The sequence below is a fragment of the Juglans regia genome, chromosome 13, assembly GCF_001411555.2.
Source record: "Juglans regia cultivar Chandler chromosome 13, Walnut 2.0, whole genome shotgun sequence".
Classification (NCBI taxonomy): Eukaryota; Viridiplantae; Streptophyta; class Magnoliopsida; order Fagales; family Juglandaceae; genus Juglans; species Juglans regia.
Genome location: NC_049913.1, coordinates 36,425,901 through 36,442,634, shown reverse-complemented (window position 1 = coordinate 36,442,634; position 16,734 = coordinate 36,425,901). Strand labels below are relative to the sequence as shown.

Here is a 16,734-nt window from a genome sequence, read left to right as displayed (position 1 = left end):
CTTTCAAATGATGAGAGAAAAAAATTCTATGATTAGTTTATGACAATCAAATTACCCAATGGCTATGCTTCAAAAATGACAAGATGTGTTCGAATACATGATTAGAAGATGACTGGTCTTAAAAGTCATAACTATCATGTATTTCTACAACGTCTGTTGCTGGTTGGTGTGCATGGAAAGCTTACTCGAGATGTTTGTACAGCTCTAACAGAATTAGGAGGATTTCTTAGAGACATTTATAGTAGAACGTTGAAAGTTGATGGATTGTTAAAAGTGGAAGCTGACATTGTAGTAATATTGTGCAAATTAGAGAGTTTGTACCCACCTTCATTCTTTGATGAAATGGTTCATTTGGCTATGCACTTACCTCGTGAGGCTTTAGTCGCTAACCCGGTTCAGTATAGATGGATGTATCCTATTGAACGGTTTTTAGGAAAACTTAAGCGATTTGTGGGGAATAAAACTCATCCAGAAGGTTCGATTGCAGAGTCATATATTAATAATGAGTTGCATACATTTTGTTCAATGTATTTTCGTGGGGTTGATACTAGATTTACACGACCAGACCGAAATTATGAAGGTAGACGAGAGATAGGAGTCTCATCGACATTTGCTGTGTTTTCCCAGACCGTGCATCTCATAGACACACAAGGGAACTATGACCTATGTGGGAGAGAGTTTAAAAGAGCTCGATGGTATGTCTTGAATAACTGCGCAGAGATTGATCACTACTTGAGGTTAGTGATGATCCTCTAACTCAATATTATCTTTAAATTTATGTATAATAATATAGTATAACTTCATACAAATTAACCATTCACATGCACATGCGCAGCGAACATATACAACTATTTTGCTTGAATGGTGTAACTGACGTAGAAAAGACGCACAAAGACGAATTTACCTCGTGGTTTGAACATACGATATTATTGTTATGCCCCATTTTAAAATACGAACTTCATACTACTAAACTCTACTTTTTTATATATATAATAATATTTATTGATATAGGTTGTATCGAAATATGGTGAAAATTCAGAAGAAATCTCACTAGAACTGTATGCTCTAACATGTCGCCCATCCAGGCGGGCCATCCAGTACTTAGGATGTTTGGTGCGTGGATATAGATTTCACACAACTGATAGAGAACGATATAGAAAAATTCAAAATTGTGGATTCGTAGTTGAAGGAAGCCATGGGGATGATATCATTGACTTCTACGGAATTGTGTAAGATATCATAGCGTTAAAGTACGTGGGGGATATATGGTCTGGTTGTTTAAATGTAATTGGTGGGATGCCTCAAATCTTAGCTTGGGAGTGCGTAACAATAATTATTTTGTGAGTGTCAATACATCTCACATATGGTATGAGGACGATCTGGAGTACCTGAACTTAAGCAGGCTTGATTTTTTTACCAACACTACCTGAACTTATTTCCAATATGGTGCATATAAATATAGGTGTGTGTAAATACATACTAGCTAATGGAATATATATTAGAGGAAATTACTTTGTTTATTGAAAACTCTATTTTTACAAATATAATTGGATATTTTGTTCAAATCGATCTGCACGTTCTTTGCTAATTATCTGGTATTTTTCTAGTTAATCTTGTGCCATTCATTAATTTATCATTTACACATTTTTAGTATCGTTATGAATCTTGTCATTGTCGATATCGCATTTCTATTTAAATATAATCTTCTGATTCTATTACAATGATTAAATTCTTCAATTGATTTTTTTTGGTATACGTACTTGCATGACAATAAGTTTATCAAGAGGTAATTCCCTTATATTTATATATATATATATATATATAGATTGAATTAATTGTTTTTCTCACTTTCTGTTAAATTCTAGAATTAGATCCCTACAATTCATTTCTGAAATTTCCAACCTGAATTTGCAGAGAAATAAAACATCATGTATCAACCCTACAGCATTTATTGATTATTTAAATACGTCGAGATCGAGACTCACATGATGAACGGTGCGGTGCATATATGCCATAAGTTTCCACAACTACAACTTATATTGTCATTTTCTACTTGTTTCCGGTTGTTGGTGGTGTTGCTGGTATTTGTGATGGTTACGTGTGCTTGTGTGGGGCAGCTAGGGCTGTAATCGAATTTAACTGAGCCAGTCTTTGGCTTGCCGAACTCAAAATTTTTATTTATTCTTTGCAACTCAACTCGGCAAGCTAAATTTCTAACTTGAACTCGAGCTCGAGCTTTTTTTTGAGACGAGCTCGAGCTAGCTCAGGTCGAATTGTTTATTTTTTTATTTTTTGAATAAAATTTAACAATTAATAAATTAGATAAATAAAAAATCTAATATTAAATTTATACAACTAACAAGTAGAACTTCTATTGAATTATAAGATTTTAAAATTTTATAAATAATTAATATCTAACTAGTTGATATTTATCCATAATAAAAATATATTATATACCTATAGAAATTATTAATACATACACATAATATGATGGAATATATCTATTTCATATATTTTTTCCACGTACAAGTGTATGAAATTATCAAATCTTATTGACTAATTATTGTACAAATTATAAAGTATAAGTAATTAGCTTACCTATTATGTATAAATATATATTTAATTATAAAAGAGCTATGCTTATATTATTAGCTAAGAAAACATATATATGTATATATATCTATCAATATATGAATGAGTTTTAATTAATCGAGTCGAACTAACAAATCGACTCAGGCATAAACAAGCAGACCTTAACGAATATTAGTCAAATTGAATCAAGTTTTATTAAATATGTGTTATTTACTAATTGAGCAGGTATCTACTTTTACAGATAAATTTTTTTTCCCACGAGTCTCATGCACCCATCACTGTTTAACAATCTCTGTCGTTTCTCCTAAACAGCCACTTGATCGGCATTAATTAAACCGATATATGTCATTGTCCTTGGGCCCTCATAAGTACTTCATGCCACCTGTCTGATCAGTTAAGTATGTCAAATTTCTCTCAAACAGCCACATTTTCATTTTGGGGGTCGGCTTTTAAAACATCTTTGGTAGCCAACCAATGTATTGCCACCAACCCCTGTAGCCACGGTAATCTGTTTCCATGGACAGGAAAAGTACATTTGAAATCCTATTAGAGTGTGCCTTTAATACCGTGGCAATAGAGACGATACCAAACCGAGGACTGTATATGTGTGCGGATATAAGTGAATCATATATATAATGTCCACAGCTTAACCCATTTAATTAATCAGAAACCCAAAGTTTCACAAATGGCCTACTCAATGTGTCTAACCGTTCTTGATTCAATCCGAAATTGCAAACCCTCTATACTGCTCCCATCTAAAACACCTTTCTCAGATCTAAGAAAAGAAAACTCAAGTCACGATGTTACTATTGTTCGACGATCAGCAAATTATCATCCTACCATCTGGCATTATGATTACATCCAATCATTAAGTAGTGAATATGTGGTAAATTATATTGTTTCTGTTTTTCATTGTTTGTCTTACTTTGTAGTTTTTATAATATTTGTTGGAATACAAGTGATTCGACTAATGAAAAAATTGCATGGTTTGGCAGGGGGAGACATTCACCAAAAAAGTTGATAAGTTGAAGGGAGAAGTTACAATGATGTTTCACAAAGTAGTCGTGGATCCATTAGAGCAACTCAAACTGATTGATGTCTTGCAAAGACTAGGAGTATCTTACCACTTTGAGGATGAAATAAAGAGCATATTGGAAAATATATACAATACTCATCATAGTGGTGATCATGTGTGCAAGAAGCAGAGTTTATATGCCACGGCTCTTGAATTTAGACTGCTAAGACAACATGGATATAAAGTACCTCAAGGTAAACAATCTACTACAGAATGCTTTGTAAAATATTAATAAATAAATGTCAGATTTGTAAACCCTCGGATATATTTAACAATTGGCAAGTTGTGTTGACTACAGAGACTTTCAAGAGTTTCACCGATGAAAATGGAGATTTCAAAGAATGTCTTTGTAATAATACTGAAGAAGTGTTGGCTTTGTACGAAGCCTCCTTCCTCTTGATAGAAGGTGAAAGCATCTTGGAGGAAGCAAGACATTTTGCAACCAAACATCTCAAAGACTATGTAGAGAAAAGCAAAGATCAAAATCTTCGTACAATGGTGAACCACGCTCTAGAGCTTCCATTGCATTGGAGAATGATAAGGTTGGAAGCAAGGTGGTTCATTGATGTATATAGTAGTAGAGAAGATTTGAACCCTAGCTTGCTTGAGTTTGCAAGATTGGATTTCAACATGGTACAAGCAGTCCACCAAGAAGATCTAAAAGCAGTATCGAGGTAAAAAGCATGTTTATTCTCATTTAGTAATTTGGACAACAAGTACGAGAATAGACACAAGGGCATTTACTTAATATATATGATTAGAAAGTTAACAAATTGTGCATCTACAGTTCTAAACTGATATTATTTCTTTGGCTCAAACGAAGATGGTGGAAGAGCACTGGCCTTGGAGAATTGAGCTTTGCGAGGGATAGGGTGGTGGAGAGTTTCTTATGGACAGTGGGAGCATCATTTGAACCTCAATTTGGGTATAAGAGGAGAATGGTAACAAGACTATATGCATTGATTACAACAATAGATGATGTGTATGATGTATATGGCACTTTGGATGAACTTGAGCTCTTCACAGATGTTGTTGAAAGGTTTGTATTAGTAGCAGTAAGCCTCAAAAGCTTCATATATGGCTTATCGTTTATGCAAGTACTAAGTGTAATCTTTGTGATGTAGATGGGATATCAATGCAATGGAACAGCTTCCTCATTATATGCAAATTTGTTTCCTTACCCTCTACAATTCGATTAACGAAATAGCTTTTAACATTCTCAAAGAAAAAGGATTCAACAGTGTTCGATACCTTAAAAGGGTGGTATGGCCATTACTTTTATATGCATAATTGTTTACTCTAATATATATTGATTATGTATAATAACTCTTTTGGTTTGCTGATCCACCATAAATGGTATAGTGGGCAGATTTATGTAGATCTTATTTGTTGGAGGCAAAGTGGTACTACAAAAGATATACACCAAGTCTTCTAGAATACTTTGGAAATGCATGGACTACAATAGCAGGACCAAATATATTGGCGCATTCTTATTTTCTTGTGACCAACCCTATAACAAAGGAAGCCTTGGATTTATTGGAAGAGTATCCAGATATAATTCGTTGGATTGCATTGATTGTGCGACTCGCAGATGATCTCGGAACATCTACGGTTTGCAAACCATTTTTTCCTAATCTTTAATCATGAATTTTTCATGCTACTTTACATTAACATAGGATAACATGTTTATATATATGTATTTTGAAAATCAGGATGAGATAGAGAGGGGTGATAATCCTAAATCAATACAATGTTACATGAATGATACTGGTGCTAGTGAGAAAGATGCTCGTGAGTTCATAAGATCTTTGATTAGTGCAACATGGAAAAAGGTTAATGAAGAACGTGGTGCAAGTTCCTCCTTCAGTGAAACTTTTATTGAAATCGGAATGAACAGTGCAAGAGTGTCCCAATGCATGTACCAGCATGGAGATGGGCATGGAATTGAAGACCGTGAAACTAAGGACCGTGTTTTAGCATTGCTTGTTCATCCCATACCCATACCTGAAGACTAAAGAATGATGGTTATATACGGTTACGTGATTGAAGCTTCAACTTCAAATATGTCATTAATTTGTAATAAATTACATACAAATATTTCCATTTCTTTTTTATATTTGGAGATCACTAGATTTTCCAAAAGGTAACTTGGCTGTATCTCAATACCAATACCGCTGCTTTCGAAAATAAATGTCGAACAAGCCAAACCAAAAATATTCCCTTATTTTGCTTAGAAAGAAATAAATATGCACTTTATTTTAATATTTTAGAAAGAAATAAAACGGCGCATATGATGTTAATGTACATTTCTTTATTGTGATCATCGCTGGCATTTGATGCATTGATTACCTAAACATCTATATATGCACTGGGCAGTATCAAAATTATGAACGGCCCAAGGATTGCCTAATGCATATTATATGTATCGACATAGAGATAATGTTTAAATCCTATTATATATAAATATATATACACACTAGGTGAAAACAGCATGCAATGCACATTTGCTTAGTTTATATTTAATTTTTTTTATTAAAAACTAATTTTTTATTAATAAGGACGTAATATTTTTGGTTAATTAAATAACGGTGTAATGTTTATGTAATTTATAAATATTTACACGATGTGATATATTATAAAATAAGAACATTAACAGAAGTTATAACATGGTCCTATAAATAAATATCGCCCATAGTTTTATGAAAGTTGTTTGAGATCATTTTGATTATAGGATGACAATCCAGCATTTTTCTCATATTGCATTGCCTCAATAGAGAGGACATTAAAAGGCCTATGTTTTTCTCCTTCAGTTTCTCTGGATCTACATAAAATTGAATCTTTCGAATTTTTTTTAATAATTTCTCCACAACGCTTTTAATATATGGTCGATGTTCCTACAAAATAAATTTTAAAAAGCTTTACATAATTAATAAAAACCCAATTTATTTTTTAATTAACTCATTATCACTAAACTCAATTTTTGAATAAAAATTTTAAAAGATACTTTTCTACCATGTTCCATCAACTCAACTGTTGAACAATTCAATGTCTTTTCTGTTACTACAAATATAGTAGTAGCTATCTTTTTAGTATTATCATCCAGTTTAACATATGTCTTAGCACTTTAAATGTATAGAATATATTATTTTCAATTTGAATAATGTTAAATTTTAAATTAAATTAGATATAATTATAAATTAAAATTCTAAGATACTTACTATAGTTTGCAGACCCCTTGACTTTTGTAATATATACAAACAAAGTTTTTATTATATTTATATATATAGTCTCTTTATTACAACCAATATATAATATGTAATAAAATATTTAGACCAAGTCAATCATATTTATCTGTACTCTATCTAAAATTTTGTTTTTCACGTTAAATCATAAATTAATTTTTAGGCGGGTAATTGTCATTGGCGGATGTGTAGATATCTTATTGAGTTGCAGGCAAGCTCATGAAGAGGACATGTGGATGATTCAGACCTTGCCAGCTGGTCTACACCGTGCTGGGCGTAGATCAATAGAAAACACTATAACCACAGAATATGTCTACCGAAATTTTTTACCAAATTTTTTTTTTATTTAATGATTAAATAAGTATTTTTAAATAAATATGTGATTTTTTTTATTTTAAAAAAATAGTAAATTTAGTACATCATTTAAAAATAAATTTAGTACATCATTAAAAAACGCTTCCTTAATCATAAAGAGGTTCTCAAATATCTAAAAATTTTAATCCAAAATAAAGATGCTTAAATTTAAAATTTAATGAAAGCTTAAATTAATAATGCAAATTTTAATACTAAAATTTGATAACAAATTGAAAAATGGTGAAAGTTTTTTAAAATAAAACTTTAACATGCTATATCTACTTATACTGATCATACTGTATCTACAAATATCTACATTATTAAAAACATATTTAAATAAAAAAAATTATAAGAAGTGGAAAAATTAAGAGACAGCTTCATCAGAGCCTCAAAGACGGGGGAGAGAGACATTGAGATTTGTGCAAAAGAAAAAAAAAAGCAAAAAAAAAAAGATCTTGAGCGGATCACTATGATTTAAAGCAAAGGCGGCGAGAATTTATGAGCTCTATAAATCATTAATACAGATCTTGAACAGCGTTAAGTAACTTTAACGTTAACTTAAACGGAAAAATAATAAAAACCGTTAAAACAAGAAAATCCCGTTTCATAGACTCTTTAGAGAGGTATATATATTTGTTTAGATGTTTAAATCCTTCTCACAAGTTAATTTCCAATGTAGACCACTGAATTTGTAACTTTCCAATAAAATGAAAGTCTAGCTTGAGAGTTATTGGAGATACGAGATGGACTTCCAAGATGCCAAAAAAATATATATTAAAACTTGAGGTTTCTGAAGGTAGTACCGTACGTAAAGATGCAAACACAATTTAAAATTTTCAATTAAAAAAAAAAAGCCAAACACAATTTTGGATGATAGTTAAAAAAAATTATGTTGCTTAATTAATTTATGGCCTAGTTTCTATCAACAATTTATATTTGAAAAACTATATTATGTAAAATTTCTCAAAGAAGAATTTAATTCCTCTAATTAAGCTGGACTACAGAAAAGGGCAAGAAAATAGAGTGATAGATGCCTCTCTAGACCCTGCAAAGATGATAATTTAATTTTGTCAAACTCACTGCAACGTTAATTTTCTATTAGAGATAGCTTTGCTTCAGTTTAGTTTTTTACTTCACTACTTTAGTTCAAGTTTCACTTCTGTTAGTTTAGTTAGATATTTTAAATTTTATGCTTTGCCCCATGTATGCTGGTATATAAAGCAACATTTCTACTTTTTGTAAGCTTAAGTTCAGTAATACAATTCGATGCTCTACATCTTCTTGGCACAAGTCTTAATATGGTGTCAGTTTGAATAACACGTTCCCACGCTAAACACCATGCCTTCCTCATCCGTTTCATCCTCCTCTTCCCTTCCTACTGATCCTTCTAGTCCGTACTATCTTCATCATGGTGATAGTCTAGGATCTGTTCTCCCTTGTTCTTCAAGAAGAGCGTCAAAGAGATATTGGTTCAGTGATGCTTCCTAATATTCCATCTGCGCACTTTCATCTTCAGCAAAACCTGTCCATCAAAATAAGTCTTCTACTCAAAAAGATAGACCTATTTGCTCCCATTGCTATGTTCCTAGGCATACTATTAAAAAATGTTTCAAGTTACAGGGATATCCTCTTCGATATCACTCCAAAGGAAAAATTTTCAATCCTTCATCCTTAGCTCATCAAGTTGTTGATGCAGATTCTCCATCTTCATTTCCACTTACACCACAACAATGACAACAGCTTCTAGCTCTCCTCAATTCTAAGTCACATGTTTCTCAGACAGCAAATGTGACTTCTCCCATTGACCACCTTTCGGATAAATCTTTTGTCTCTTCTGTTTTTTCCATCAAAACAATATTCCTTTCACATATTACTCATGATGATTGGATTATCGATACTGGTGCTACGGATCATATGGTCCATTTCACATCCTTTTTTTACCTCTTTTCATTCTGCTCATAATTCATTTGTTAAAATGCTTACTGGAATTTATGCACCAGTTACACATATAGGACCCATTGATCTATCCCCACAGCTTATATTACATAATGTCTTGTGCGTACCTTCTTTTCAATTAACCTCCTTTCTGTCAGTCAACTAACCAAATCAGCATCTTGTTGTTTGGTTTTTTCTGGTAATGCTTGCTATATACTAGACCTTACCCATTGGAGAACGATTGGGAATGGTAAAGCCAAAGAAGGATTATATCTACTGCACAAACCAGATGATCGTGTTGCTCTTTCCAGAGATGTGTCTTTCAACTCTGCTCTTGTTTCACGCTCTAATCATTCTGCATTTGATGTTTGGCATAAAAGGTTAGGTCATCCCTCCTTTTCTAGAATAAAATTGTTTTTGTTAATAATACCATACCTTGTTCTGTTTGTCCACTAGCTAAACATAAAAGGTTGTCTTTACCTTCACACAGTCAACATAGTTCCTCTTGTTCTTTTCAGCTTCTACATTGTGATATTGGGGGGCCCTTTCAATCTCAATCATTGGATAGTTTTAAATATTTCTTAACCATTGTAGATGACTTTTCTCATAGCACTTGGGTTTACTTAATGAAGTATATATCTGATGCTCGAGTGTTACTACAACATTTCATTACCATGGTTGAAAATCAGTTTGATTCTAAAATAACAACTATCCATACTGATAATGGTAATGAGTTTGCTATGCCTCAATTCTTTTGTCCTAAAGGCATAGTTTATCAATTGTCTTGTATAGTCACTCCTCAACAAAACTCAGTGGTTAAAGAAAACACCAGCACATCCTCAATATTGCTCGTGCTCTTCTCTTTCAATCCAATGTTCCTTTGTTTTTTTGGTTAGATTGCATTCTTACTGCAGTATATCTGATTAATAGGATTCCTTCCCCTTTGCTAGGAAATAAAACTCCATATGAATTACTCTTCCAAAAACCACCCACATATTCTCATCTTAAGATTTTTGGTTCTCTTTGCTATGCCTCTACACTAGCTCATAACCGACACAAATTTGCTCCTCGAGCTAGGAGATGCATTTCTCTTGCCTACCCTCTTGCCATTAAAGACTACAAACTTTATGATCTTGATAGCCATACTGTTTTTGTTTCTCAAGATGTTGTTTTTCATAAACACATCTTTCATTTCCATTCAATAAGTCACAATATTAATTCTTTACCATATTCCTCTCATGTTTTTCCTAAACTTGTTTTTTATCATCTTGATCCTTCTGTTTCCACTCCAAACCAACCTGTTTCTTCTCCAAACCCATTTGTTTCTACTCCTACTCAATCTGTCTCTACTCCTAATCAATTTGTCTCATATAGAATCTGTTCCAATTGATTCTTCATCACCTGATCCATCTCTTCCTAGAAGATCTTCTAGAGTACACAGGCCACCTGGTTACTTGCAGGACTTTTATTGCCATTTGGCATCTTCACAGGCTTGCTTTTCTCCAACTTCAACTGGGAATTATGGTTCTATATCATGTAAGTAATATCATCTCTCAAATTCACTTTGCTATTCTCACTTGTCATCCAAACACAAAGCTTTTACCTTAGCTCTTTCCATTTTTTTTTAACCCAAATTTTATCATCAAGCTGTTAAATTTCCCCATTGGAGAGTTGTTATGGCTCAAGAAATTAAAGTCTTAGAAACCAACAACACTTGGACATTAACTAATCTTCCTCATGGAAAAAGTCCAATTGGATGCAAATGGATTAATTTATAAAGACAAACTTAAATCTGATGGCACACTTGAAAGGTATAAGGCAAGATTAGTTGCCAAATGTCTTACACAACAAGGAGTGGATTATTTTGATACTTTATGTCCAGTTGCTAAAATGGTAACTGTCAAATGTCTCCTCACTATAGAAACTTCTAAAGGTTGGCATCTAATTCAATTAGATGTCAATAATGTCTTTCTTCATGGAGACTTGTTGGAGTTGGTCTATTGCCTTTGCCTCCTAGATTTGGTGAAAAAGATGATAAAAGAGTTTGTAGATTAAACAAGTCTTTGTATGGTTTGAAGCAAGCTTCAAGATAATGGTTTGCTAAGTTCTCTTCTACCATCATTGAACTTGATTTTACACAATCTAAAACAGACTACTCTCGTTTTACACGGCTTCAAGGTACTAGTTTTATTACTTTACTTGTATATGTGGACGATATCCTTATTGCTAGCAATGACGTCAACACTTTCAAAGCCTTTCTTGATCAGAAATTCAAACTTAAGGATTTTAGGTCTTTAAAGTATTTTTTGGACTTGGAAGTTGTTAGAAACAATATTGGTATTTCTCTTTCTCAAACAATATTGGGGATCTAGATTCTCGTTACACTCTTTTTATTAATAGCATATTATATAAAGCATGACGTTGAATCCGTATGGAAAAGATGTAGTTTTTGGAATCAAATGGACGTATATCTCTAGAAATGGAGGCACAAGCAAAAACATCTAGTTATATTTAATTAACCGAAATCCAAAGAAGACTGTCATTATCACTTTTCAAGAGATTTACCTACTGTTTATATCTTTATAATGATCATGAAGAATTTTAGAGCTCTATCTATAGGTTTAGTTAATTTACACGTTAATGATATTGATGAAAATTTTAAGAATTAGGTACTAATTATTACATGATTAAAGATCCGCCGGGTATCCCCATATGCATGGCACCAATAGTGTGCATGCATGGCTAGTGTACATGTTTGGGAATTCAAGTTGTATATATATGAAGTTATAGATCAGATTATAGCGCACAAATTCAAAATATTAATTAAGCTCGCTTGATTTTTTTACCAACATGATCAGTACCTGAACTTATTTCCAATGTGGTACATGATATACATATAGGTGTGTGTAAATACATACCTTCTCATGGAATATATATTGGAGGAAATTACTGTTTATTGAAAACTCTATTTTTACAAATATAATTGGATATTTTGTTCAAATCTGCACGTCCTTTGCTAATTATCTCGTATTTTTCTAGTTAATCTTGTGCCATTCAATAAAATTTATCATTTACACATTTTGAGTATTGTTATGTCGAATCTTGTCATTGTCGAGATCGCATTTCTATTTAAATATAATCTTCTGTTTCTTTTACATTGATTAAATTCTTCAATTGATTTTTTTTTCTACTTGCATGACAATAAGTTTATCAAGAGGTTCCCTTATATTTACATATATATAGATTGAATTAATAGTTTATCTCACTTTTTCTTAAATTCTAGAATTAGACCCCTACAATTCATGTCGGAAATTTCCAACCTGAATTTGCAGAGAAATAAAACATAATGTATCAACCCAACAGCATTTATTGATTATTTAAATACGTCGAGATCGAGACTCACATGATGAACGGTGCATAAATGCCATAAGTTTCCACAACTACAACTTATATTGTCATTTTCTACTTGTTTCCGCTTTTTGGTGGTATTTGTGATGGTTACGTGTGCTTGTGTGGGGTAGTTAGGGCTATAATCGAGCCGAACTAAGTCGGTCCTTGGCTTGTCGAGTTTCGCTCAACTCAACATATTCTAGCTCAAAATTTTTATTTATTCTCTCTCTCTCTCTCTCTCTCTCTCTCTCTCTCTCTCTCTCTCTCTCTCTCTCTCTCTCTCCAACTTCATATATATGAAGCATCTCATATACCAAATTTCTCCTAAACAGCCGCTTTATCGGCATTAATTAAATAGATATATGCGTGTGCGCGCGCGCACACATATATATATATATATATATATATATATATATATATATATATATATATATGTTTCACATAAACCCATTCATTCCCACCCACCTAAAAAACACAAGCTTTTCTAAAGGGCTTCTCAAGTATGTATTCTTACATTCTGGATTCGATCCAAAACTACAATCCCACCGTTCATCTCCCATCAGCAAACCCCATCTCACTACAAACGACAAGAACAAGCACTGTTCCTTGTCCTCCCCAAAGCATGGTCTCTAGAGAAAACTCAAGTGACTCCATTGTTGTTCGGAGATCTGCAAATTACAAACCTACCATTTGGCATTACGATTGTATCCGGTCACTGACAAGCGAATATGTGGTACATCATACATTTCGCTATTAATATTATTAAATATTTTTTGCAACTATTTTTGGATTATCGGTAATTGGCTTATGAGAAAATTGGATTCTCAGGGAGACTCATTCAACATGAAAATTGCTAACCTGAAGGGAGAAGTGACAACGATGTTACACAAAGCATTGGAGCCTTTAAAGCAACTTGAGTTGATTGATATCTTGCAAAGACTTGGGTTATCTTACCACTTTGAGGATGATATAAGGAGGATATTGAGTAGTATATACAATACTAATCGTGATTATCCTGATATGTGTAAGAAGAAGAGACTATATGCCACAGCTCTTGAATTTAGACTGCTAAGACAAAACAGATATAATGTTCCCCAAGGTAAGAAATATAAGAGTTTTATTTTTTATTTTTTCATTAAGTTTTGAACGCTAGTAACCCCTCTTTAAAGCTAACTAATAGCATGGTTTATTAATTGCAGAGATTTTCAAAAGTTTCACGAATGAAAAGGAGAGTTTCAAGGAATGTCTTTGCAATGATACTGAGGGAATGTTGGCTTTGTATGAAGCCTCATTCCTTTTGCTAGAAGGTGAAAACATATTGGAAGAAGCAAGGGATTTTGCAACCAAACATCTCAAAGACTACGTGAAGCAAAGCAAAGATCAAAATCTTTGTGCGATGGTAAACCACGCCCTAGAGCTTCCACTGCATTGGAGGATGCTAAGGTTGGAAACGAATTGGTTCATTGATGCATATAGGAGCAAGAAAGATGCGAACCCTATCTTTCTTGAGCTAGCAACATTGGATTTCAACGTGGTACAAGCAGTCCACCAAGAAGAACTAAAAGAAGTGTCAAAGTAAAATCATTTTTTATCCTTTTTTTTTAGTTTTTAATCTCAACAAGGTTAACAACAAGGAGCTTTACTTGGTATACAATTCGAAAGGCAGTAAAATGCGTAGATATAATTCTAAACTAGGGCTGAATTGGAACCATTGGAACAGATCGTCACCGATTGGTATCAGCCTTCAAGTTCCAAAATCGATGGAGAATTGATTGGCCAGTGGTCCAAATATTAGAAATTGATGTCGATCGATAAGATTTCGACTTGATCACCGTTCAAACTGGTGAACCGACAGATTATATATATATTATTTTATTCTTATATAAAACGACACGGTTTAACTTAAGTAAGTTAAACGGCATCGTTTTATAAGAGCTTTTTACAAAAAATAATTTAATTTAAACGAGGTCGTTTAGTTTAATACACCTAATGGCGTTGTTTTGGGTTAAGGTTGCCCTAACTCCTGAGTCCCCCCCGGCCTCCATCTATCCAGTGCATTTTCTGTCTCAGACTCTCTCGTCTCTCAGACAGTCAAACATATTTCATCTCTCTCGATTATCTCGATTCTCTCTCTCATCTCTCAGTTCTCCCTCTCGATGAGACTCAGATCGTTGGCCCAATCGCCCTGACACCATCTCTCTCCCTCCAACAAGAAAAGGCCCAAAACCAACCAAAATATAGCTGAAATGACCAAAACCGACCCGACCGATTTTCTCCCCTCAATCGGTTGGTTCAGCCAGTTCTATATAAATAAAAAACGGTCATTTCACCAATTCTAGACTAACATATTCTTTTGTTGTTCATATAAAGCTGGTGGAGGAGCACTTGTATTGTAGAAAAGATGAGCTTTGCAAGGGATAGGTTGATGGCCAATTTCCTATGGACATTGGGAGTATCATTTCAGCCTGAGTTTGGATATAATAGGAAAATGTTAACAAAAGTCAATTCGATGATAACCACGATAGATGATATGTATGACATACATGGCACTTTGGATGAACTTGAGCTCTTCACAAACGTCGTTGAGAGGTTTGTATTAATGGCAATAAACATCTAATGCTTGATATATTGCTAATCGTTGACGTATAGACTTAAGGGTACTAAGCTTTTGTAATTCCAGATGGGATGTCAATGCAATGGAACAACTCCCTTATTATATGCAAATATGTTTCCTTAATCTCCACAACTTGGTTAATGAAATAGTTTTTCACACTCTCAAGGAAAAAGAACTCAACATCATTCGATTCCTTCATAAAGTGGTAAGACCTTTGACTTGTAAATTCTTCATTATACTTACATGACGTTTTTTTTCTTAGGATAATGTTATGTATTATATTTCCTCAGTGTATTACTCCACTATCATTGTTTCAGTGGGCAGATTTATGTAGATCTTATTTCTTGGAAGCAAAGTGGTACTACAACGGATATACACCAAGCCTTCAAGAATACATTGAAAATGCATGGATTTCAATATCAGGGCCAGTTATACTAGTGCATGCTTATGTTTTTATCACAAATCCATTAACAAAGGAGGCATTGGATGGCCTTGAAGAGTATCCCAATATGATCCGTTGGTCATCAACGATTGTACGACTTGCAGGTGATCTCGGAACATATGTGGTAAGCAAAACCACATGCGCTATCAACCAATTATGAATTTCATCAAGTTTTTTGCACTACACATGAACATATGATAATAGCCTAATATTTAATTTATGTGTATATATATGTTTTGAAACTCAGGATGAGTTAGAGAGAGGTGATGTTCCGAAATCAATACAATGTTACATGAATGATGCTGGTGTTAGTGAAAAAGACGCTCGTCAATTCATTAGTTCCTTGATCAGTACAATTTGGAAGAAGATTAATGAAGAACGTCTCTCTACAACTTCTCCCTTCTCTCAAATATTTACCGAAATCACAATGAACCTTTCAAGGATGGCGCAATGCATTTACCAATATGGAGATGGACATGGCACGGAAGACCGTGAAACTATGGACCAAGTTTTAGCATTGCTTGTTCATCCCATTACCCTGCCCAAAGATCAGTATGCATGATGAGCAATTGACATATACATATGGATACATGATGGAAGTTTCCACTTAATTAGAATTGTTAGTACTAGCTTTTCCTACATTGCATAAAAGCTTTATTTTTCATTTTTTCAATTTCCGCCCTATATATGCGTGCCAAAGTTTACGTTAGTTGTGCAATATTGTTTAGCTACTCACGAAAATACATTATGTACAAGCCAGACCTAATTAATTTGTTTCTTAGTTCGTCTGTAAAATAAAAACGCTTTTATACATGATTAATGCGTGCTACACTTCTTTATTGAGGTTGCTACATCATACACGCATTGCAGTGTGTTTTGATTCTGTAAGAGGTTTGTATCAATTAATGGCAGTAGTACGTGCACCTCCCATATATATTTTATATATGGCTTATCAATATTGGAATAAACCAAAGTGTTATATTCTTTGTGATTCCATTATGGATGCCGGAACAAGTCAATTATTATAAGAATAATGCTATTTTAAGACCTTTACATTATACATCACACACTGCTTACGTGATATAATTTG

At 33.3% G+C, this 16,734-nt stretch overlaps 2 protein-coding genes across 2 annotated transcripts; both read left to right on the top strand.

The window, feature by feature from the left end:
* Nucleotides 1–3,236: 3,236 nt before the first annotated feature.
* LOC108997182 (myrcene synthase, chloroplastic-like) lies at nt 3,237–5,931 on the top strand. The gene is made up of 7 exons (XM_018973336.2): nt 3,237–3,478; nt 3,588–3,861; nt 3,966–4,341; nt 4,491–4,706; nt 4,792–4,930; nt 5,030–5,278; nt 5,380–5,931. The coding sequence occupies exons 1-7, from the start codon at nt 3,278–3,280 to the stop codon at nt 5,680–5,682; spliced, it is 1,758 nt and encodes a 585-aa protein (XP_018828881.2). The 5' UTR covers nt 3,237–3,277; the 3' UTR covers nt 5,683–5,931.
* A 7,121-nt stretch (nt 5,932–13,052) lies between these two features.
* On the top strand, nt 13,053–16,524 carry LOC108997181 (myrcene synthase, chloroplastic-like). The gene is made up of 7 exons (XM_018973335.2): nt 13,053–13,321; nt 13,417–13,687; nt 13,788–14,163; nt 14,959–15,177; nt 15,269–15,407; nt 15,520–15,768; nt 15,892–16,524. The coding sequence occupies exons 1-7, from the start codon at nt 13,091–13,093 to the stop codon at nt 16,204–16,206; spliced, it is 1,800 nt and encodes a 599-aa protein (XP_018828880.1). The 5' UTR covers nt 13,053–13,090; the 3' UTR covers nt 16,207–16,524.
* The last annotated feature ends 210 nt before the right edge of the window (nt 16,525–16,734 follow it).